This window comes from Triturus cristatus, chromosome 12, assembly GCF_964204655.1.
Source record: "Triturus cristatus chromosome 12, aTriCri1.1, whole genome shotgun sequence".
In the NCBI taxonomy this organism is placed as follows: Eukaryota; Metazoa; Chordata; class Amphibia; order Caudata; family Salamandridae; genus Triturus; species Triturus cristatus.
The window spans coordinates 539,549,807-539,571,643 of NC_140595.1; the positions used below are offsets into that span (position 1 = coordinate 539,549,807).

At 45.5% G+C, this 21,837-nt stretch overlaps 1 protein-coding gene across 3 annotated transcripts in view; it reads right to left on the reverse strand.

Moving 5' to 3' along the window:
- NFATC3 (nuclear factor of activated T cells 3) overlaps window positions 1–21,837 on the reverse strand; it is an 870,211-nt gene that overhangs the window by 298,027 nt on the left and 550,347 nt on the right. For all 3 annotated transcript variants that reach the window (XM_085638479.1, XM_085638478.1, XM_085638480.1), the window contains exon 6: window positions 12,582–12,722. In XM_085638479.1, coding sequence (XP_085494605.1) covers window positions 12,582–12,722 — 141 coding nt within the window. The remainder of the gene's footprint in view (window positions 1–12,581; window positions 12,723–21,837) is intronic.

Sequence of the window (21,837 nt, forward strand, 5' to 3'; positions counted from 1 at the left end):
TGTTTCTGGGGGAGGAGTTACACCTTATTCCTTTGTGTGGCCTTTAAACACCCATGAGTTGTCAGGGCCAGGATACTTCGACTTTTGAGATTCCCCTGCCGTGTCTTCCCCCGGGCTCTCCCCACAGAATGTCGACCCCAGCACTCCCGGTTCTTCCAAGCTCTGATAAGCCCCGGGCTTCCTTCCCGCCAGGACCGGCGGTTACACGTACCGGTATGGTGGCAGCGCTTGTGAACCGACCTCGTCCTTTTGCATCTGAGGGGGTCGCCCTTCCACCCTCGTGCGGTTCCCCATTCTCATCAGGTCGGGGAGGACCGTCACAGCCCTCAGCCAACCTGGTCTAATGGCCATCAAACGTGCACAACGTAAAAACACAATTAGTGCCTTTCACATCAGTGTGGTAAGTTTATCGTCGAACGCGAGCACTATTGTTTATTTCGCTCTTCTCTGCCCAGTACTGGTTTACACTGACAATATATGTGCAGTGCCGAGCAAACAGTAATTTTTAAACCAAGAATAATCGTGCTAATATGGATTACAAGCGTAACGCCTCAACATCGATAGTGGCTGGTCACTGTGACTACAAAGTAAAAACTTATCCGCAAAAAAAGATCTATTTTTGCCGCATTAATAGAAATAAAATAAAAAAGCTACTTCTGAGACGGTCTAACTTATCCTTATGGTTTGAGGCCAACGCACATCACCCGTATTTCAAAGGTCTGCCCAGGGTAGCAAGACAGATTTGACTTAGACAGAAACGAAAGTGCGTCGACAGGCCCGCTGGCCGAAAACAAGCCCTCCCACTGATTTCTGCACCGCTCACTGCCACGGGCCCTCCCTCTTTCCCTATAAAACTGACGCATGGCCCTTGACCTGACGACTTGTCTTTCGAGCAGCTGGAACCCGGATGTAGTGTTCCTTGAAGACTGCTAGCTTGCAATTCACTGTAGTTGACACGCGCCCAGCATGTGGGACTTCACAGCTGAAGGTACCTGCTAATGAAAAATCTCTTTCCCCCCCCCTTCTATTTTCATTAACCGAACACGTCATGTTTTACACTGCCTACTCCAAAGCCATCACTCGGAATCAAAGTATTTCTGTTCATTACAAGTGCTACGCTCTCCATATTTTTTACAGCCTTGTTGTTCATCTGATTTGTCTTTCTTTTAACATATGTTACGCCTAGAAGCTGGGCCCCGAGCATTTGCATATTATCATGAACACAATACGGTAAAACTTTTAAAATATGGAAAACTTTTTTTTCCAAATGCCAAGTTTACCGTCCACATTGCATACAAAATCTTCAAACCCGGTAGGTGTGTTAAGGGTTCTCCCTGTTGTGTTCTGTGTTTCTAATGTTGGTGTCATAAAGTTGTCTGCCAAGCAGCCAGTAAGGGGCGCCATGCCATCTGCTGACCAATGTACCATAAACTGCACCACAATACCAATACCATGTATAAACTTAGATTAAAAACAATATGAGAATCTCTGCTTCTCCACAAAAGCCACGCACCCAATACATTATAAAATGAGGGTTCAATTACACTGCAAAGGCAGAATTTAATTTAGAAGGATGGGGCGCACACACATAAATATGCACGCGGTATACACTGTCAATCAGCAATTGTGAAGCAATTTGTTATAAGTAATTTAAAAGCGGGTGACTATTGTTCACTGAAAACCAGATCGTCAATTAGTTTAAACATGAGTCAACATTTTTAACATTAGCCCTCTGCAGGGTTTGCGGTAAGCTGTCCGATTCGGGCTAATCCCAATCCGCCATTTTAGGAGAGCCATGATACAGGCCGCTGCCGATCTCTCACAATCCTGGGCACCCCAGGCACCAGAATGCAGCTTTCAATGCTACTGCCCCTGTCAGAGTGTTGCAGCAGTTATTGACAATGCATGTAGGGCACGCCAGCACCCATGAGTGTGTGGGTGTGGGTGTGTGTGTATGGGTGGGTGGGTGGTTGTGTGTGTGTGTGTGTGTGTGTGGCTGGCTCTGTGTGTGGGTGGCTGTGTGGGTGGGTGGGTGTGTGTGTGTGGGGGGGGTGGGTGGCTCTGTGTGTGTGGGGGTGGCTCTGTGTGTGTGGGGGTGGCTGTGTGTGTGGGGGTGGCTGTGTGTGTGGGGGGGTGGCTCTGTGTGTGGGGGTGGGTGGCTCTGTGTGTGGGGGTGGGTGGCTCTGTGTGTGTGGGGGTGGGTGGCTCTGTGTGTGTGGGGGTGGGTGGCTGTGTGTGTGTGGGGGTGGGTGGCTCTGTGTGTGTGGGGGTGGGTGGCTCTGTGGGTGTGTGGGTGGGTGGCTGTGGGTGGGTGGCTCTGTGGGTGGCTGTGTGTGTGTGGGTGGGTGGCTCTGTGTGGGTGCAAATGCAATAGGTCTCGCATTTGAGTGATTAAGCTATTGACATTGTAAATAACAATGCTGTTTCTTTAAATGTTTTAACCCCTTCGGCGCTCATGACGGAACGGTTCCGTCATGAGCGTCGGTTGAGCTGTGCTCATGACGGAACCGTTCCGTCATGACCACGCCCGCGCAAGCAGCGCTCAGCACAGCGGGGGAATCCGCCCCGCATGGAAGGGGTTAAAAACAAAAACAAACAAAAATAATGTCATGAGCAATGCCAATAGCTCTAACTTTAACAATGCCAAACCATTGCATTGTAAATGCTTGTTTTGGTCGAGTTGGAGGAGGCATTAAGCAGTCTGCCTGGGAGTAAAAATTTGTGGTCCCCGATGGACTATCTGCCGAATTTATAAGACCTTTGTTGCAGTTTTCAATCCATATTTATTAGAGGGTACCAATTTTAATCTTAAAGGGGGCTTTTATCTGCTGTCATTTAGAAAATGAACGCCATCAGCTTTCTTAAAAAGGGCAAGGACTCCATTGATCCTAATTCTTATAGTCCGATCACGCTTTTAAATATGGATTATAAATTTGAAATGAAGCTGGCAGCAAATAAAATTAGCAAACTGGCTCCCAATATAATATTTTTATTATCTGGTATATTAGGAAATTTGGGATTTTCTTCCCGGACTACAGGTTTTATTAAAAGGATGCATTCAAAAGCAGTACTAAGCTAATGTATAATTATACTGAGGTAGGCACTGTTTGGGTTCAGCATGGAACAATGCTATGCTGTCTGCTCTTGCCAGATCTTTTCTCGTTTTTTCAGTGAGCCTCTGGCAACAGCAATTTGGAGTGATCGAATAATTCCAGCGCCTATACTATACCTTCAATTGCAAAAGTCATACACTGACTATATCATGCTTTTATTGGCCCCTAAGAAAGAAGTGCAGGAAAGACTGCTCAATATTCTTTCATTGATTCACTCACTGGGAGGATAAAAGACATTGAAAATTAATGTCTATTCAGGAACAGCACAGCCGAGGAGCTCCTGCTGGAACTTAGGCTGTGTGCAGGCTCCGCCTAAGTGTGATATGGGGGTATATTTCACTGAGGATGTGAATGAATTTTACAATTTGAATTACAGACTGCTGCTGATCAAAGTTAAAGGCTTATTATCTAGATGGGTAAATACGTGGAATATGTAAGACCAGATCAAGGGCCTGTCCTAGGTGCGTGGGGCTGAAGCACATTTTCTGCATATGGCATGGGGTTGTCCAGACCTGCCAGCATACTGGAGCATGGCCACTCACCGGCTTGGGGAAGTGACGTACATACATATAGAGAACACAGCGTGACATTGTCTGCTACTGAGCCCGAAACGGAGTAAGGTGTTCTACAAATTTGCATTACTGGGCTTGTACTAGACAATATACAAATCTCAATTTGATGGCTGTTCCTGCGAAGACCTACCTATGCACAGTAGAGCAGGGATATGGGAGAATGGGCACCGATGGAAGAACGTCGGATGTGGGAGGTCAGGACTGGTGACAAAACTGAGAATGGGCGGGGATGTTGCAGGAACTGAAGGCCCCTTTCACGGAACGTGACTCGGATGCTGACCCGACTTGATGGCCTACGTGGGACTGCTATGGGGGTACCCTGGGCCTAGATGCTTAATACTGTGTAGGGTTCTCAAGGAATCTATGGTGCTAGGTGGAGTAAAGGATCATGTGTGTATGTGTGACTAGAAGAATGCAAGGAGCCAGCAGACCTAGGAATCATAGGACCCTCAGGACAGGAATTTGGGAGCCTCATGTGGAGAACGGGACCATGTCCATTATGTTTTCAACCCTTTTTGGTGGAGGAAAAGCGCAGAGAAGGATGGTGTTCAGTACTGACCCTAAGACCCAGAGTCATTGGGAGGGCATCAGGTGATATTTGGGCTTTGATGGAAAAGACCAGATTAATCAGCAGGACCGCTGTTGAAAGCAAATGGTGCAACACCACGTCTGGCAACTCAGCTTTGATCAGTCAGTTGTCCAGCTAAGATTAAATTTGGATGCCTGTTGGTGATGGGCCACAACAATTAACATCAACTTGAAGATTTGAGGTGCAGATGTTAAGCCAAAGGTTACTGCAAACTGGTAATGCGTAGAACCAACCACAAAGCACAAATACGTCTGATGCAACCGTAGGATTGGGATGTGGAAATACACATCCTCTAAATCAAGTGGAATCATGCAGTTTCCAATGCCAATACCACCTCGGCTAAGGCAAGCATCTTTAACATCTTCTTGAGGAAGAAGTTAAACTCCCCGAGGTCCAGGATTGGATGTAGACTGCTGTCCTTTTTGGCACAAGGAAGTAGCATGCTTGGTCTTTAACCAGCTTTGGCACTACCTTCACTGTTCCTTTCTGTAGGGGTGCTGCACTTCTTGCTGAAGGATGACAAGATGGTCGGAGTGGAGAAGTAAGGCATGGTGGGATGAGTGGTGGGGCCTGAAGTAAGGGAACAATGTAACCTCTTTCCACTCTCAGAAGGACCCACTAGTCTGTAGTAATGGCCTTTCAGGCCAGCAGAAAAGCAGACACTTGCCCTCCCATGAAAAGACCCTAGCCTACTTCCTGGGGTTGGGGGGGAGGGGGTTTTGGGAAGAGGATGCTTGCTGAAGGGAACCAAGGCCCTTATATTTGCCTCTACCGCTTTACTGGCAGACCAATGGGACTTGGGGCTGTGGGGTCTGAGTCTAACAGGGTTGCCTATGTAGTAAGGAAGAAACTACTGGCGAACCCCCGAAAGTAACGAAAGAGCCTGTTGTCTCTGTGTGTTGAGGCTGTTGAAAATCAAAAGAGGCAGCAGCTGCCTTGTCGGCTTTAAATCTTTTTAGGGAAAGTATCCACTTTGTCTCCAAATAGAGTTAAGTACCCATTGTTATTGATACAGACTCTACCGTATCTTACCCAGACGTGAACATGTGCGTAGAAGCATTCTGCCCAATATTAAGGGCTTCCTGAAAATGTGTCCTCATATCTCAAGGAACATGGAGTATCATCATTTGGGCTATGTCCCACAGATCGTGTACATAGCGGTCTAAAAGACAATTCATGATCAGTAACTTCTGGGCCATGATGCCAGCTGAGCATATCTTCTTCCCACATGCTTCTAACCTTTAGGATTCTCTGTCCAAGAGCGACAACAATAAACCTGCATAGTATCTCTTGTGAGGAGCAAAATGTCTGAACTACTAGGACTCTCTGGAGAAGGGTGTGAGACAAATTATGGGACACCAGCAGTATGTTACGGCAGGGCTTTCCATGACCAGCTCTGACAAAGTATCTAGGCCCCTGGCAGAGGACAGTACAGGAATATCATAAGGGCCTTCACCCCATCATCCAAGAGGTATGGGTACAAGGGGTCGGACTCTCTATCAAAGATATCGTGGATCCTTCTGTAATGTTCCTCTTCAATAAGTCTTTGTGCCTCTCTGGGACGTTTTTAAGGAAGAGGCTTGGCAGTCAGAGTGGGTGTCGCTGATAGGTCTAAGTGCAGCTCCGGTAGATGTGGTGGCTGTGCCCACCAAAGCACCAATGGTGGAACCATGTTGTTGTGCTCCGGGTGCAGGCGGGTGCTGCAGGTACTGTGCTATATGGCGCAATTGGTAAAAACATGGGGAAGCTGAATGATGCCCTTGCTCCAGGTGGTGTTCATGGTCGTTGCAAGGCCCTAACGGAAATTCCGTACATGACGTTAAGGAACGCAGCAGGGTGCGTACGCAGCACCGGAAGCTCCAGAAAACTTGGCATCAGCTGCAGATCAGGCTCCAAGGGATTTGGCAGGAATGGAGCTGGTGCCGAGAAGCAAGGTGTCAGTGGAGTCAGCTCACAGGTCGAATCCCACTGAGATACATGCACGGAGGTGCCCGGAGTATGGTCAGATAGTTCCATTTTTAAAAAAGGGATCTCTGGTTGACTAGGGTTTGCACCTAAGACAGGCAGAACCTACCACTCTAGTCAGGGCAAGTAAGTTGCACACCAAAGATAACCTGTGCTCACCCCTGGTAGCTTGGCACAGAGCAGTTAGGCTTATCCCAAGAGGCAATGTGTATAGCGTTTGCGTAACACACTCCCACCAGTAACGCAATAAACACACCACAAAAGACACGGGATTATATAAAAAATATAGTAGATATTGTGCATATAACATAGACCAACATGACAGATCATAAATACTGCAAATACTTTGCAAATCCTGAGATCATACTCATTATCCTAACAACGCAAGGCAGAATAACATATATTAGAACATCAGGACATGAAATGTAGCAGCTCTGGATAAAGCACATTAATCATCACGTCACCAGAACTCCTGAAAGTTTTCATTTCAGCCGGTGTATTTCGCCTACACGGCGGTGAGGGAATTCGCTGGCGGTCCGTCCAGTGACCGCTGCGGGTTTCCCTAGAGCAGCTTTGGATTTGCGTTTTTCTGTCATCGCCACATTTGTGATTGGTGATTTGTTTATTTTGTGAGGGGCCGCGGGAGCGATCGGGAAGCTCCGCTCGTGGCCCCTGGCTCAACCGCAGTGTTGCGTCGGCTTGCGTAGGGGGCGCAGGTTTCGCCTCGTTTGTTGGTGCCGTTTTCCGGCAGCGGGGACCAACGAGTTTCAACGCATCTGCGGTTGTTGGCCTCAAGAGTCTGGGACCCTGACACCTGCAATATCCTCAGCAGGTCAGACTGTTTTTGGTACACGGACCACAGCGTGACACCCAATTTGGGTCAGCCCGACTGCTGTGAGGCACTTTCAGCGCGCTACCGATCTGGCGCTGTGCTGCTAGGGGGGGGTGGTCGGGGGGGGGGGGGGGCTGCAGACTGTTTTGACACCCGGTGAGTGAAGGGTGAGTCGCCCCCGATTTGACCAGCCGCCGGGCGTCACCAAAATCTAGCGCTTCGCGCCTTTCAACTTCTGCCTGCTTAAGCCCTATAGAAGGGTTCAAAGGCATATCCTGTTTTATACAGAGGTTTGCCGGTTATGGATGTCGACTACGCAGAAGAGGAGACCCTCCAGGTCATCCCTCTCGATGATGGATTTTGTGAGGCGGTGGACACGTCCATTCATAGGGTTGTAGAGGCAGCGATGGGCCCCTTTGAGCGCCGCATAATGAAATATGCCTATGCCATCCAGGCGGAGCAGACCCAGCGACAGGCGAAGCAAAAACTCTCCACAGCGCCCGAGCAGTAGGCGTTCGAGCGCTTAAAGTCTGCATTTCTAGCAAAGACCCCATGTGTGGAACAGGTTCCTACCTTGGAGTCCCCGGAAGAATACCCGTCCGCCTTCGAAGAGTATGAGGACTCCGGGGAAGATTCCCTCGATGAAGCAGGCCAGTCTGCGCCCTAGCGCCCCACCATTCCATTGTCAGAACCCTCTATACTATCTGAGGAGCCGTCAGACATGCTAATTCCGGAAGACTTGGTGCACCCCCGATCTTCAGCATGGACCCCTTCTCCGAAGAGGTCTGCGTTCGTGGCTAGCCGTCTTCGCAAACCTCTTGAGAAGGAGGTTAGGGCCTGCCTTAGGGCTGAGTGCCCCAGACCGAATTTGCCGGGGAAGGTAGCCACGACGACGGAGGTCGACCAGAAGATGGCGACTTTCCTGCAAAAGTATATTAGGGACCCCAAGAAAGGGATAGACCGGTCCTGGAAGAACTGCCAGGACAAGCTTCTGGACATGCCTGGTCCCCTCACAAAAACTTTGGAGTTGGCTGAGGAGGCCAAGGCTTCGGGCTCCACTCTGTCTCTGGAGCGTATTTCCCATTGGGTCCAGAGGGTGATAGTTTTTTGGGGGAACGCTAACTGCGCCCTCTCTACTGAGAGGCGGTGGTCATTCCTGCTCAAGGTGGACCCCAAGCTGGGGGATTTGGCCTCGTCCGAGGCGGGCACGATTGAAAACGGGGGATTGTTTGGGGATCCGTTCATAAAGGAACTCACAACATTCGTCTCTACGTTCACCTCACTGGACAGGGCACAATCTTCTATAAAGAAAAGTTTTCACCCCCGTGTTTTTGTCAGCGCCGGTCGAGGAAGGGGACGACAGGCCTGCAAGTTTTACACTCAAGGTCCCCAGAGAGGAGGCAAGAAGGCCACAGATACGGGAAGACAAAAATTCTTCCAGATCATATTCGTGGTAGACAAGGCGGACGGCGGTCAACGTCCGGTTATAAATCTCGAGGAGTTCAACCAGTGGCTATTCTACTGCCACTTCAAGATGGAGGGTATCCATCTCCTACGCGACCTGTTGCAGCCAGGGGACTGGATGGTCCACCTGGATCTGAAGGAAGCTTACCTGACGGTGCCAGTTTTTTACCCACACAGACGTTTCCTTCAGTTTCTGTGGAAAGACCAGGTTTACGAGCTTGCGACCCTTCCCTTCGGGCTTTCATCGGCCCCGTGGTGCTTCACAAAGGTTCTCAAACCAGTGGTGGAGACGCTTCGAGCGAAGGGTCTGCGGCTCATCATGTACTTGGACGATATTTTGCTGCTAGAGCAATGTCCCAGCCGGCTGAAGGTCTGGCTCAGAGAAATGACTTATTACAGCATCTGGGATTTGTCATCAACGTCAAAAAATCTCTTCTGGTCCCGTCTCAGCAGGTGACCTTCCTAGGCTTTACCATAGACTCGGTGGCTCGCGCTCTGATCCTTCCCCCCAGGAAAATAGTCAAGATACGCAGAGAGCTCAAGCGCACCCTGGCGCGTCCGGCCACATCGCTTCGGCAAGTGGCGAGAGTGGTGGAGTTGTTGTAGTCGTCAATCCGGGCCCTCTCCACTACAGGGCGCTCCAACGCCTCAAGGCTTCCCACCTGTGCAGAGGACTTCAGTATTCGGACCAGGTTCCGCTCACAGAGGAGGTGCGCAGGGAGATGAGATGGTGGCTCGATCACATGGAAGCTTGGAATGGCAGAGCCATTTTCGGTTGCGATCCGGATCTGGTCATAGAGTCCGATGCCAGCAAACTGGGCTGGGGGGCGCGTTGCGGGGACTCCTCTGCAGGAGGAAAGTGGTCCGCCGCGGAAGGACAATTGCACATCAATTGCCTGGAATTAATGGCGGGTTCCTTTGCCATCCGGTGTTGGACCAAAGACAGAATCTCGTGCAACGTCCTCCTGAAGATGGACAACGTATCAGCAGTACGGTACATCAATCACCTGGGGGGGACGAAGTCCAAGGCACTAGCGGATCTGGCCAAGGACTTGTGGAACTTTTGCTTGTCCCACAACATCTGACGGCGGAGCATATACCTGGAGTGTCCAATGTGGTAACGGACAGATGTTCCAGAAACTGGACGGATATGAGTCTGTGGCAGCTTCAGCACCGGATTTTCCAGAGGCTTAGCGACAAGTGGGGTCCTTTTTCGGTGGACCTGTTTGCGTCTAGACTGGACCACCAGCTGCTGAGGTTTTAAAGTTGGAAACCAGATCCTCTGGCAACGGCCACGGATGCCTTCCTGCAAGATTGGTCGGCGGAAGCGGGGTAACCCTTTCCCCCTTTCGCGATGATCATGAGGCTCATGACGCAGGTGCGCTGGCAAAAAGCGAGGGTTGTTCTGATCACCCCGTATTGGAGGTCTCAAGTGTGGTTTCGGTTCTACTGGAACTTTCTTGGGATTCTCCAATCCTTCTACCCGAGATCCTTTCCTTCTGAGGGATCCCCAAGGTCTTCCCCATCCTCTTCTCCAACAAGGAAAAATGCCCCTCGTGGCCTGGCGGATTTCAGGCATCGCTGGAGAGTCGGTGGCCTATCGCAGGATGCCCAAAGACTACTGGGGGCAGCATGGGCAGATAGCACCAACAAGAGGTATAGATCAGCCTGGGCTAGATGGGTTGGTTGGTGTGTTCGGAACGACCAGAATCCCATGGAATGCGAGGTGGTAGCTATCCTCAACTTCTTAGTTTCTCAGGGCCTAGCGTATAGAACTATTAACTCCTACTGCTCCGCGATTTCAGCAGGGCATTTGCCAGTTCAGGGTCGCCTCGTTGGGGAACATTCTTTGATTTGTAAATTATTGCGTGGCATACGCTTGACGCTTCCCCCGGAACCCAGGTACTCTTCTCTTTGGGATGTTAATAAGGTCCTTCGTCTGTTTAAGTCTTGGCAAGCTAACAGATACCTCTCGAGGAAGAGTTGTCAGCTGCTCTGCTCCGGATCCTTGGGGTCCGCCTGGCGTGATTCCATCTGGGCTCCTCCGATGCCCATGGGGCCGGAAAGCTCTCCAGAGGGGACAGGCCACCCAAAAATGAGGCACATGGCCTCATAAAATTCCTTTAGCTGGGCGGGGGTCTCCTTGGGAAAATTGGGGCAATGCAGAGCGGAAGCAGGTTCAGAACAAGCCGACTCATGGAGCCTGGATTGCCAACACTCCCTCATATCATCGGATGTCTTTGACGGACATGAAGTAGTCGAAGAACATTGGAATTTCTTTGGCTTCTTATGTTTGTGGAACTTACCAGACTTTCCCGATAACTTAGAATGTGACGAGGAACACAAGGACGGGCTCTGTGAATAGTCCCACGACCTCACACGCAAATGGAACCTCGAGCGCTACGGAGTTGATCAACGCCAGGCGAGGAGGTTTGGCGATCACTCCCTTAGCGCCTTTGGGTGCATGGTGCGGAAGTACTAATACACCTTAGAGTCGTACCTGGCTCCAGGCACCACAAACACACCAAGTGGGAGCCGGTCACCGACATTTGCCTGTGACAGGCCACACATGGTTTGAAACCAGACGGTTTCTTGGGCCAGATCCTCACACCAGGAGAAGAATCTCAGAAAAAGAAGAGTTGACAAAAAAGGTCAGTCAACAAATGACCGAGGGGTAGCTCAATCCGGATCAGCGCTACAGGGCAGAGAAAGGAAAGAACTGACGGTGCGGCGATGTGGCGCCTATATAGGTATTGTGCATGTCACTTCTGATGCAAAACCAAACAACTCCACCTATTGGTGCAAAAATGTTACTGCTCGAAAATCTTGCAGATCCAGTCCGGCGCCTGGGGATATTCATAGTTAAGAAATCTGCAGTTAGAAGTCTCTATCAAATACATTGTTTTGTGTATTTTTTTATTTTAATCTTTGTTACATAGTGTAATTTGCCAGCATTATGAGTTTCAAGTATAATTTTGCAGACTATGCAAACAATTTGCCTTTATTTGTCAATCTAACGGAATATTCTTAGCTTTACTGCTTTCAAGCCAATAAAAAAGTTTCAGCATTTTGTGACAAAGTAGATGCAACTTCTGAATTATTTGACAGAGAGGTTATCTAACATTTTCCATGTGGCTTTGCGTGTGCCTATATTCAGAGCACCTCATGGGCTGTATGAAATAAATATTTTAATGGTACGAGCTCTAAACTGAACAGCCATGAGTCATCAGTCTAGCGCATTGAGCCACATGCAGATTGTTGCACTAAATATATTTTTAAGTTGAAAATGGTTGCTAGCGATTCATTCAACCATAGTTAAACTAATGAAAACAGCTGAAGCCATTTGAAGTGTATTGTGGAGAGGTTAAACTCCTCTTCTGAATTTGACCAACACAGATGGTTAATTGGAAACCCAGTGATTCCCCATCCAGATCTTAAATTGCTATTGCATCTCTAAAATTATTTGGCTTTTGACGGTGACAAGTGACATTCATAAGCCTAAAGCTAAAACGAGCACTATATAGACACATCAAGACAGAAGAGAAGAGAAAGGAGTCAGAGGAGCCTATATAAACAAATCATACCAGTTTTCACTCCTTGCTGTGGCCACTGACAAAACCAGTGTCATTTTTACTCCAAGTCTCCCTATTGTGCTTGTCATGAACAGTCTTAGAGTGTTAATGTACAAAAAAAAGAACACATGAAAAGTTTTATAATGCACTCTTGTACAGGTGCAACTAATGTAGTAACCGTCTACAGTATTTAGCCCAGATACAGCAGTTTTAGCATAATTTCCTAGACAGCTGTGAGTCAGCAAATATTGTAATCACAGTGAAAAAGCAAACCCAAAACATGGACAAAGTAGTGATAGCAAAACGATTTCACCATACTGGACAAAAGTTCCTCGCGGAGAAAAGATGATCATCCCCGACAAGCTTCATAATTCACTCTACGACAGACAGAGGTCCAGTTAAACATTTGCCAATTAAAGGGCTTTGTTTTTATCTATAACAGCTACCAATTATAAAAATAAAATTAAATTTTACCTTGCCCTTTCTCGAGAAATATAATTTTGGATTCGGGAACAAAATTTGAAGCAGTTATAATCATTTCTTGTCCTCCATTTACTGAACAGCTGTTGATGTTGTACTTATCAATCTGAGGAAGTTCTTGAGCAGATCGCTGGGCTGTATTGCAAATAAACATAACATGATTAGCAATTATCACTTGGAGAAGGTATTTTATTAGTACAGGTATAAGCATCACCAAAACATCATACAGTTCTGTTTAAATTAGGACAAGCATAACCAAGTATGCTCTGGTCCTTGCTCTGAATGTCCATTTAGAATTCACAAAACTTGTTTCCACTATAAAAATGTGCATCAGTCATCAGAACTGTAGCCAACCATAAATGGTCCAATTTCAGTTGATTTTATCTATATTTAACAGAGAATAATGAAAAAGACAAACATAACCACAGAAAGTCTGGACAAGTTTAATTTAGATGGTGTGATGCTACATTCATCAGATTGTAGAGTTTCTGTAATCAGTGGATCCGGATCTGAATATGGCCAGGCAGATTTGTTTTTAATACTAACAATTTAAATAGTGTAATGCAAAGTCTGGCAAACTTATTTTACCAAAGGCAAAGAAAATTGGTTAGTTACCTGTAACTGCAATTATCCAGTATTGGTTTCTTACATAGTCATATGCTTGAATCATTACCTTCGTTGAGATGGGAGACCCATGGTATTATCACAAAAGACGATAAATTCATAACCAAAGGCAACAATGCAATTAAATGGTCACCGCAATAGCATAGCAATATCATTTTGTTAAAAAGAACCAAACGAGCTATCACCAATCAGGTGAAAGCACCCGCTATAACACTCCCAAGAGAGGCTGAATCCCTCAGATTTTCAAGCACAAGTGGGAGAATAGTATTAAAAATAATTAAGAGAAGCCTCTCAGGGAAGGAGGGTGGGTCACATGTGAATCTCTGAAAGATACCAATACTGGATAGATAACTGCAGTTACAGGTAAGTAACTCATTTTCTCATCCAGTATCGAATCGTGCAGAGATTCACATGCTTGAATCAGATTAGCAAGCAGATGTAACAACGGGGTGGGAGTATGTGTTTTTTACCATCGTTGTGGGAACTTGGGTGTGATAACACACTAACGCTATCGGGACTTGATTGCACTGTGGGAATCTGAACTCAAGCCCCCACTAGGCACTGTCTTCTAAATGATAAAAATTGACTAAAGGAACATCTGTGTCAATTTTTACAACTTAAAAAAAAAAATGCCTTGTGGGGACCGGTGTTTCATAAAGTATGCTTATATTGCTCAGCTCTGCCCCTGTGAACAGGAGGTAGTACTGCAGTCTTAAACACACTGCATTTAAACACACTTTACTCAATTAAAACACATGCCAGCAGCAAAAAGGACAGACCTCAAAGGAAAGGTTGCATATCCTTGTGTGTATCCTATTATTTTTCATGCAAATTAACCATTTCTCTTTTTATTAAAATAAAACTTTATTTTACATGAAGCTATTGAATATAGATATTTTGTGTCTGAAAATGGTTTGTGGCTTTATAAACCCTGCTAAAGCAATTTAGGTCAGTTTTGAATGCCAGACCGCTTAACTACTGCCGTTTGATTCGTTTCTGCAATCAAAGAATGATGGGGCATTACACAGCAGTAGATTATGAACTGATTTGATAGATGTTTGCAAATAACCTAAAGGCAATCAGTTCCTACTGCTGAATTGTAATGCTTGCACCAAGAACTGAGTCTTTATGTTTATTTGCCTTTGTTTATATATTAATATGCTCTATGAAATATGTCATTTTAAATGATGCCTAGATGAGTGAGTGACTAGTATGGAAAAGTTTATTTTTAACTGAAAAGTCACGTTTGCATAAAATGTATCAACTTCTACAAAGATATATTCAAATACAGTCATAATATGTAATAACAGTGAAATCATTTTGAATTTCTTAGTTTAAAAACTCCAGAAAAAATACAAAGCAAACAAGGGAACATATTTACCAGAAAAAAGTGCTATATTAATATTACAGTTCAATATAATAGGTGCACACCATTGTAAGAGCAATTCAGTCCTGTTCCAAAGCTCCCCCCCCAACACACTATTTTAGTTAATTGAATTTCATAAAGGGCCGCCTTACCCAAGCTAATCCAGTATTAGGATCAGCACATTACAAAAATATCATAATCACAATGGGATCCATCTCCATTTTGTCCATTATTGAGATAAACATGTACACCTCCTAACTTACAGCGCAGGTATGAGCTGCTCCAGGACTGGGATACACCATCAACTTTACTACTGCCCTGCAAAACGGACCTATGGCAGATTCTATTTTGTCGTCAAGAAACATGCTGGTCGGTCAGTACAATTCAGTTGGACCTTTAATTACATCCTACTGACGTAGTCAAAAGACCACATAACATCTTTTCCAGTTCAGTCTTGATTAGATATGCTCCGACACTGATATTTCAGTAAAGAGTCTCACAAAGAGATCTACCAATGAATTTAAGTCAACCGGCCATCAGCATGCATTTCCCTATTTCATACAGCTTTTCAATGCACCCAGATACCTGATAAAATAATAATTCTTCATATTTCCAGGGTCACTGGAATTCTGTAGCTTTTGTTCGAATGATGATGTATTTACCCCATGTGCCACATAAGCCATCATCTGGTGCATGATCAGCAGATCTTAACAATTAAATTCTTTATATCTCAACCAGATCAAAACTTGCTAATAACGTGGCAACATATGTTAGTGTGCAGTGTAAGGCTATTTGCAAAGTTTAACTGGTAATCTTTAGTTGCTTATTTCTGTATGTGATTGTTTAACTGGTACTAATGCGGTGACATCTTTGCCCAGACAGTATTAACATGTGTAAAAATGACAAAATAAAACTACCAAAACATACTGCAATATGCCACAATATTTGCCATTCTTGCATCATAAGTTAGTCAGCCCTGACGCATAAATTGGTGCTCCCCTGCCATATAACTCCAGTGGCACTGTATATATCCTAAGCTCTACATTAGACACTTTTACAAAATGCTTAAAAGTGACGTCTGTAAAGCAGTGGCGGCCACACAACAGGATACCTTGGGAATGCATACATTTGCAGGCAAAAAGTATTCACAATGTACTTCTGATTACTTCTTGTGCAGTAGTTGAAGACAAAGAAATGCAGAAATTGAGGGCCTTATTTACAAGAAATGATGCATCGCTGCACTAAGGCAGCGATGTGTCCCCATTTCTTGTACCTTCATAGACCTTTTCTGCATCTGCTGTGGTTTCCTTCTCAATCTACGTGCCTCTTTCTTTGCATGGATAAAGAAAAACGATTTTCACTATACAAACGCCAAAACGATTGGCCATTTCAATGCTGGTTTACTGTAGCATTGGAATAGGTGACCAATATACATATTATGTTATTATATAATAGTATGGGTGTATCAATGACTCCAAAGCGTTAGTGGAGAATCCAAGCACTTAAACTCTAGCTGCTCTGTATATTGTATACTGATATACTTATCTTGCATGCGGGTTATTCGGAAAGCAATATACATTGAGTGTGTGGAGTAACTGGATTTGATGTATAATAAGGATCAGAGGGGTCAAAAACACACACACACACGCAAACACACACACACTCTAACACACACACACACTCTAACACACACACACACACACACACACACACACACACACACACACACACACACACACACACACACACACACACACACACACACACACACACACACACACACACACACACACACACACACACACACACACACACACACACACACACACACACACACACACACACACACACACACACACACGTGTTACCATCCTTGTGGGGACTATGTGTGAATACCTGCCTTGTGGGGACTAACCTTTCCTAATGTTTTTAAAATACACTAATAACAGAAAAATGTTAACAAAAAATTCATGATACAGGATCCTGCTTCAAATTTGCAAATATATTGTTATTTAATCGTGCGCACACCACCATCCTTGTGGGGACTTGAACACGTGCTACCATCTTTGTGGGGACCTAGTCTGTAACATTATTTGTGATTGAATACAGTCGAAGGCACATGGATAAATGTTTATTTTATCAACAATATAAACATACAACTTATAATCTATTCATATATGAATTGCTGCATATATACTAGGTGCATACATTAAACACAGATTATGTTAATGTGCGGGAAATATCATATCATATTTAAAGAAAGACACTTAAAGCTGTATTTAACCTATTTACTAGTGCTTACAATCTTAGGAGAGAAGGGAACTAACACAAAGAAATTAACAAATGGAACCAAGGCTTGATTAGCTGCTTACATTTTTGCCAACATTGATGTTCAAGTCCCCACAGAGATAGTGGGTGAAGATCATTGTGTTTAAGTCTCCACAGAAATAGTGTGCACATTCAAAGCTTAAATCCCATTATAAAGAGTGTGAAGCTAATGATGTTCAAGTCCACACAGAGGATGTGTGTAAATATAGGAATGCTCAAGTCCCCACAGAGATGGTATGTTATTATAGCGATGTTTAAGTCCCCACAGAGATAGTGTGTTATCATAGAGATGTTCAAGTCCCCACAGTGATGGTGTGTTATCATAGAGATGTTCAAGTCCCCACAGTGATGGTGTGTTATTATAGTGATGTTCAAGTCCCCACAAAGATAGTGTGTTATTACAGTGTAGTTCAAGTCCCCACAAAGAGAGTGTGTTATTATAGTGATGTTTAAGTCCCCACAGAGCTAGTGCATGAAGGTGATTGTGTTTAAGTCCTCATTAAAATAGGGCCCAATTCACAAAGTTAAACTTAGACAAAAAGTCTAACTTTACTACTCTTCAGTATTCACAGAGGTGAATTTAGACCAACAGTCTAACTTTACTACTTTTCAATATTCACAAAGCTCAATACAGAGAATGTGAAGCTGATGATGTTCAAGTTGAAGCAAACACAAGGAGATGATGGACGGAGTGCCGAAACTTTTCAGTCAGTCACACCCAGTCGCAGATCTGGGTTGAATCTATTGTCGTTCTTTAGCTCACTTCACCACCCGAGTTCAGACCCAGCTAAATGCAAATCAGTCTTGACCCTGTGCCTCATGGGAACAGTGCAGCCCGAACTGCCAAGCCTAGTCTTCCCTGGACCGGAAACAAGCATCCTGGGACCAGTTTTAGGGTAGCACACCCTCATCAGCCAGGCTAGTTTGAATCCAGTGGCAAGGAACTCACATCTGGCCATACCCTGCCAACTTAGGGTAAACAAAGCAAACACAAGGAGATGATGGATGAGGTGTTGAAACTTTTCAGTCACTCACCCCCAGTCACAGATCAGGGTTGAATCCAACATCGTTCTATAGGTCACTTCGCCATCCCAGTTCAGACCCAGCTATATGCAAATCAGTCTTGACCCTGTGCCTCATGGCATCCCCTAGTGCTTTAAGTTGAAACAGAGCTTGCATTTATTTAGAGGAATGCTCAAGTTCCCACAGAGATGGTATGTTATTATAGTGATGTTCAAGTCCACACAAAGATACTGTTTTGTTATAGTTTTTTCAAGCCCCTACAAAGATAGTGTGTTATTATAGCGATATTTAAGTCCCCACAGTGATAGTGCATGAGGATGATTATGTTTAAGTTCTCATTAAAATAGGGCCCAATTCACAAAGGTAAACTTAGAGAAAAAAATCTAACTTTTCTTCTTTTCAGTTTCAAAAATGTAAACTTAGGGCAAAAGTCTAACTTTTCTACTTTTCAGTATTCACAAAGCCCCATACAGAGAATGCGAAGCTGATGATGCTGAAGCCAAAACAGCACTTGCGTGTAATTACAGGAATGTTCGAGTCCTCACAGAGCTGGTGTATGACTATAGTATTACCACGGTTGCCAAATCGAATGTGTGTGATTATAGGCATGCCCAGGTCCCCACAGAGATGGTGTGTGAGTATAGACATGCCTAGGTCCTCACAGAGATAGTGTATGATTTTAGAGATGTCAAGGTCCCCACAGAGATAGTGTGTGATTATAGACATGCCCAGGTCCCCACAGAGATAGTGTGTGATTATAGAAATGTTGAGGTTCCCACAGAGATAGTGTGTGATTATAGACATGCCCAGGTCCCCACAGAGATAGTGTGTGATTATAGAGATGTTGAGGTCCCCACAGAGATGGTGTTTGACTATAGTATTACCACAGTTTGCCAAAGAGAATGTGTGTGATAATAGACATGCCCAGGTCCCCACGGAGGTAGACTATGATTAAAGACATGCCCAGGTTCTCACAGAGATAGTGTGTGATTATAGATAAGCCTGGGCAAAGCACTACGCTACGCTCGCGTAGTTTGCGAAGTTTGCGCTACTTCGCACTACGCGAATTGCACGTTGCACAGTGCAAACACGCATAGCGTAGTGCAGCGGTCATTTTTTGCTTACTCGCAAAATGACATCCCGGCGAGACTTTTTCCTCGTTCGTGATCAGCAACATCAAGTTGCCGATCGCGAGCGTGGAGAATAAACCTCCCAGGGAGATTCTCAACGCGGGGAGGTCAGGTTTCTCATTGCGAGTGGTCGCGTATGCTTGTGACTGCTCACGATGAGAAACTACCAGTCCGCGTTGAGAAAGCTGCCACTCAAGTAAAAATCTACTCGAGCGGCAGAAAACTACAGCTCGCACTGTGCAAGATGCCGTTTTCAATGATTGCACAGTGCCGGATGATTGTCCGCACTGTGCAATCATTGAAAACGGCATCTTGCACAGTGCGAACAGGGTACTATGCAGTTCGCGAAGTGCTACGCGTAGCTCGCGTAGTGTGAAGTGCACTTTGCGTAGCTACACGTAGCGCTACTTTGCGAACTACGCCCAGGGTTAATTATAGACATGCCTAGGTCCCCACAGAGATAGTGTATGAAAGCACACAGAAACAGTGCATGATTATAGTCATGTACAAGTCCTCGCAGAGATATTGTGCAATTACAGTGGTGCTTAAGTACCCACAGTCAGTGCTTTAAATGGTCCGGTACTGTCCGGTACTGAGTACTGGCACTTTTTTTTATTTTGCGAGAGAGAGTACCGGCGCTTCTCAAGGAAATAGTAATACTTTTAATTGGAGGGTAAAGGCACTTCTTATAAACAAGCAGGTACTCTGGTACAGAGTACCTGCACTTCTATTTTTCCATTTCAAGCACTGCCCACAGTGATAATGTGTGATTACAAAGATCAAAAAGGGAATGGACCACTTGTACCTGGGTGACCGGGGTCAGGGGTGGTTGGTACCTTTCATAAAAACCCTCATACACGTACGAGGGTGGACCGGCAGTATATCTTGGTTCTCCACCTATTCGTAACATGACAGCATCACCATAGGGTTGTTTTTGGTATGCTGACCTCCACTAAGAGGTAGACCCACTGGTACTACAGTAGTGTCCAGAGACCAAAAAGGAGGAAGAGTGAAGTGCTCAATGTGAAGTGAGGTTAAAAGTGTTCTACATCCTCATTTTTGTGAAATCATTTATTGTATGGAGATGTGAAAACGTTAAAACAAAAGGTGTGCGTATGTTGATCACGTTACTAATCTTACGCACTAGTGTAGTCCATATGTGAGGTTGACATGTTTCAGCCCCATTCTGCCCAGCCGGGTCTAGGAGGCTTTCTTTAGGACCAATAGAAGTGAGCTGTCGCTATTTGTGCAACAGTGTGAAGTGGGTTATTATTTAGCCACTTTTTATCAGGGAATATATTTGATTATTTTTTATGGAGAGGCGAACCTGGCCGTGTGGGAATTCCGCCGCGCTCTAGCGGATCTGGGTGGCGGCAACCGGCGTACACCATAACAGACAGGTGCTTGTATTCAAGGTGCTGAGATGTTGGCATACGTTCTGAGAATAATAGAAGAGCAACCCACTGGGGAAGAATGTAAAATTGATGAACACTGACATTGCCAGTTGGCTCACTGCAGCGAAATTCGGCCACACTACAGATCCCAAAAGGCCGTGCGAGCGGCCACGTCCATTGGGACTGGGTTTCTAATCAAATATAGGTGGACCCCTCAACTTGAATGTCAGCAGTGATTGCAAACCTGAGAAGAAGGGCAGAGGCCCGAAACGCGTCTGCTTTTGAAGATATGCTGTTCACATTGCTACGACACTTGCTACAGCCTTGAATAAATGTTTAAAGCATATCTACCTTGTGAGGACTCCTTCGTTGAGGTAAAACTTGCGGATTGATATATATTTATATATATAAAACGGCCGAATTTCTCTGGTTTTGTACGAGTGAAATGTCCAACTAACTATAACGTCCCTGAAACCTGTGGCTTTTTTAGTGAATTTCTAAGGTTTTTTAAATGCTAATTTCTAACTATAACGTCCCTGAAACCTACGTTTTATTCAGTGAATTTGTAAGGTTTTTCACAGGCCACGCCCCCTTCTCCACCACTATGCCTCTTGGTGCGTTCTAAATTCAGGGATTAAGCCCCCTTGAATACTGAGGGTCCCTGGGGGCCAACTAGCCCACCAGGTACCTCCAGTAAGCCCCACACAGCTGGATTGCTGAGAGTGGTACGAGGCCACGCCCCCTTTTTACACCACTCTGCAAACGTGCCTCCTGGCGCACTGCTGCTTAGGGGATAAAGTCCACTTCAGTCCTGAGGTCCTCATGACACAAGGGGGCTTCATCACCTCACCAGCAGTGCGCCACAGCAGTGTGCGGAGGGGCTGGAGCCACGGGCCCCGGAACATAAATTAGGGTTGCCCCGAGGACTTGGCCCACCTGGGGGTTTTAAAAAAGGAAGCACGGGAGCCCACTCTTTGTTTTTAAACAAATTGTCTTCCAGAGTCGTGCCGGGTGCGCAAATCTGGACAAAAGTTAAAAAAAAATGCTTTTTGGGCCCTGGGGGGTCTCTGTGGGACCCCCTGACCAGGCCTTGGGGGTCAGGGTGTTTTTACCCTGCCCCCTTTTCTTCTTTTTTAATATTCCTCTCACCTTTTTTCTCCTCCCTCGGTACCGAGTCACAAGATGGCATCCCAACACTTCCTAGTTTGAATTGTTGGGAGCCAATCAGAGGCAAGCTCATGCTCGGGAGGGCTCAGCCAATCAGATCTCACAATTCTCAAATATCAATATCTTTAAATCTTTAAAGCTCTCAAAAACTACTGAACAGATTTACACCATTTAAAAAAAAAAGCTGGCTTTTTGGACCAAGAGCTATAATTTGGTGT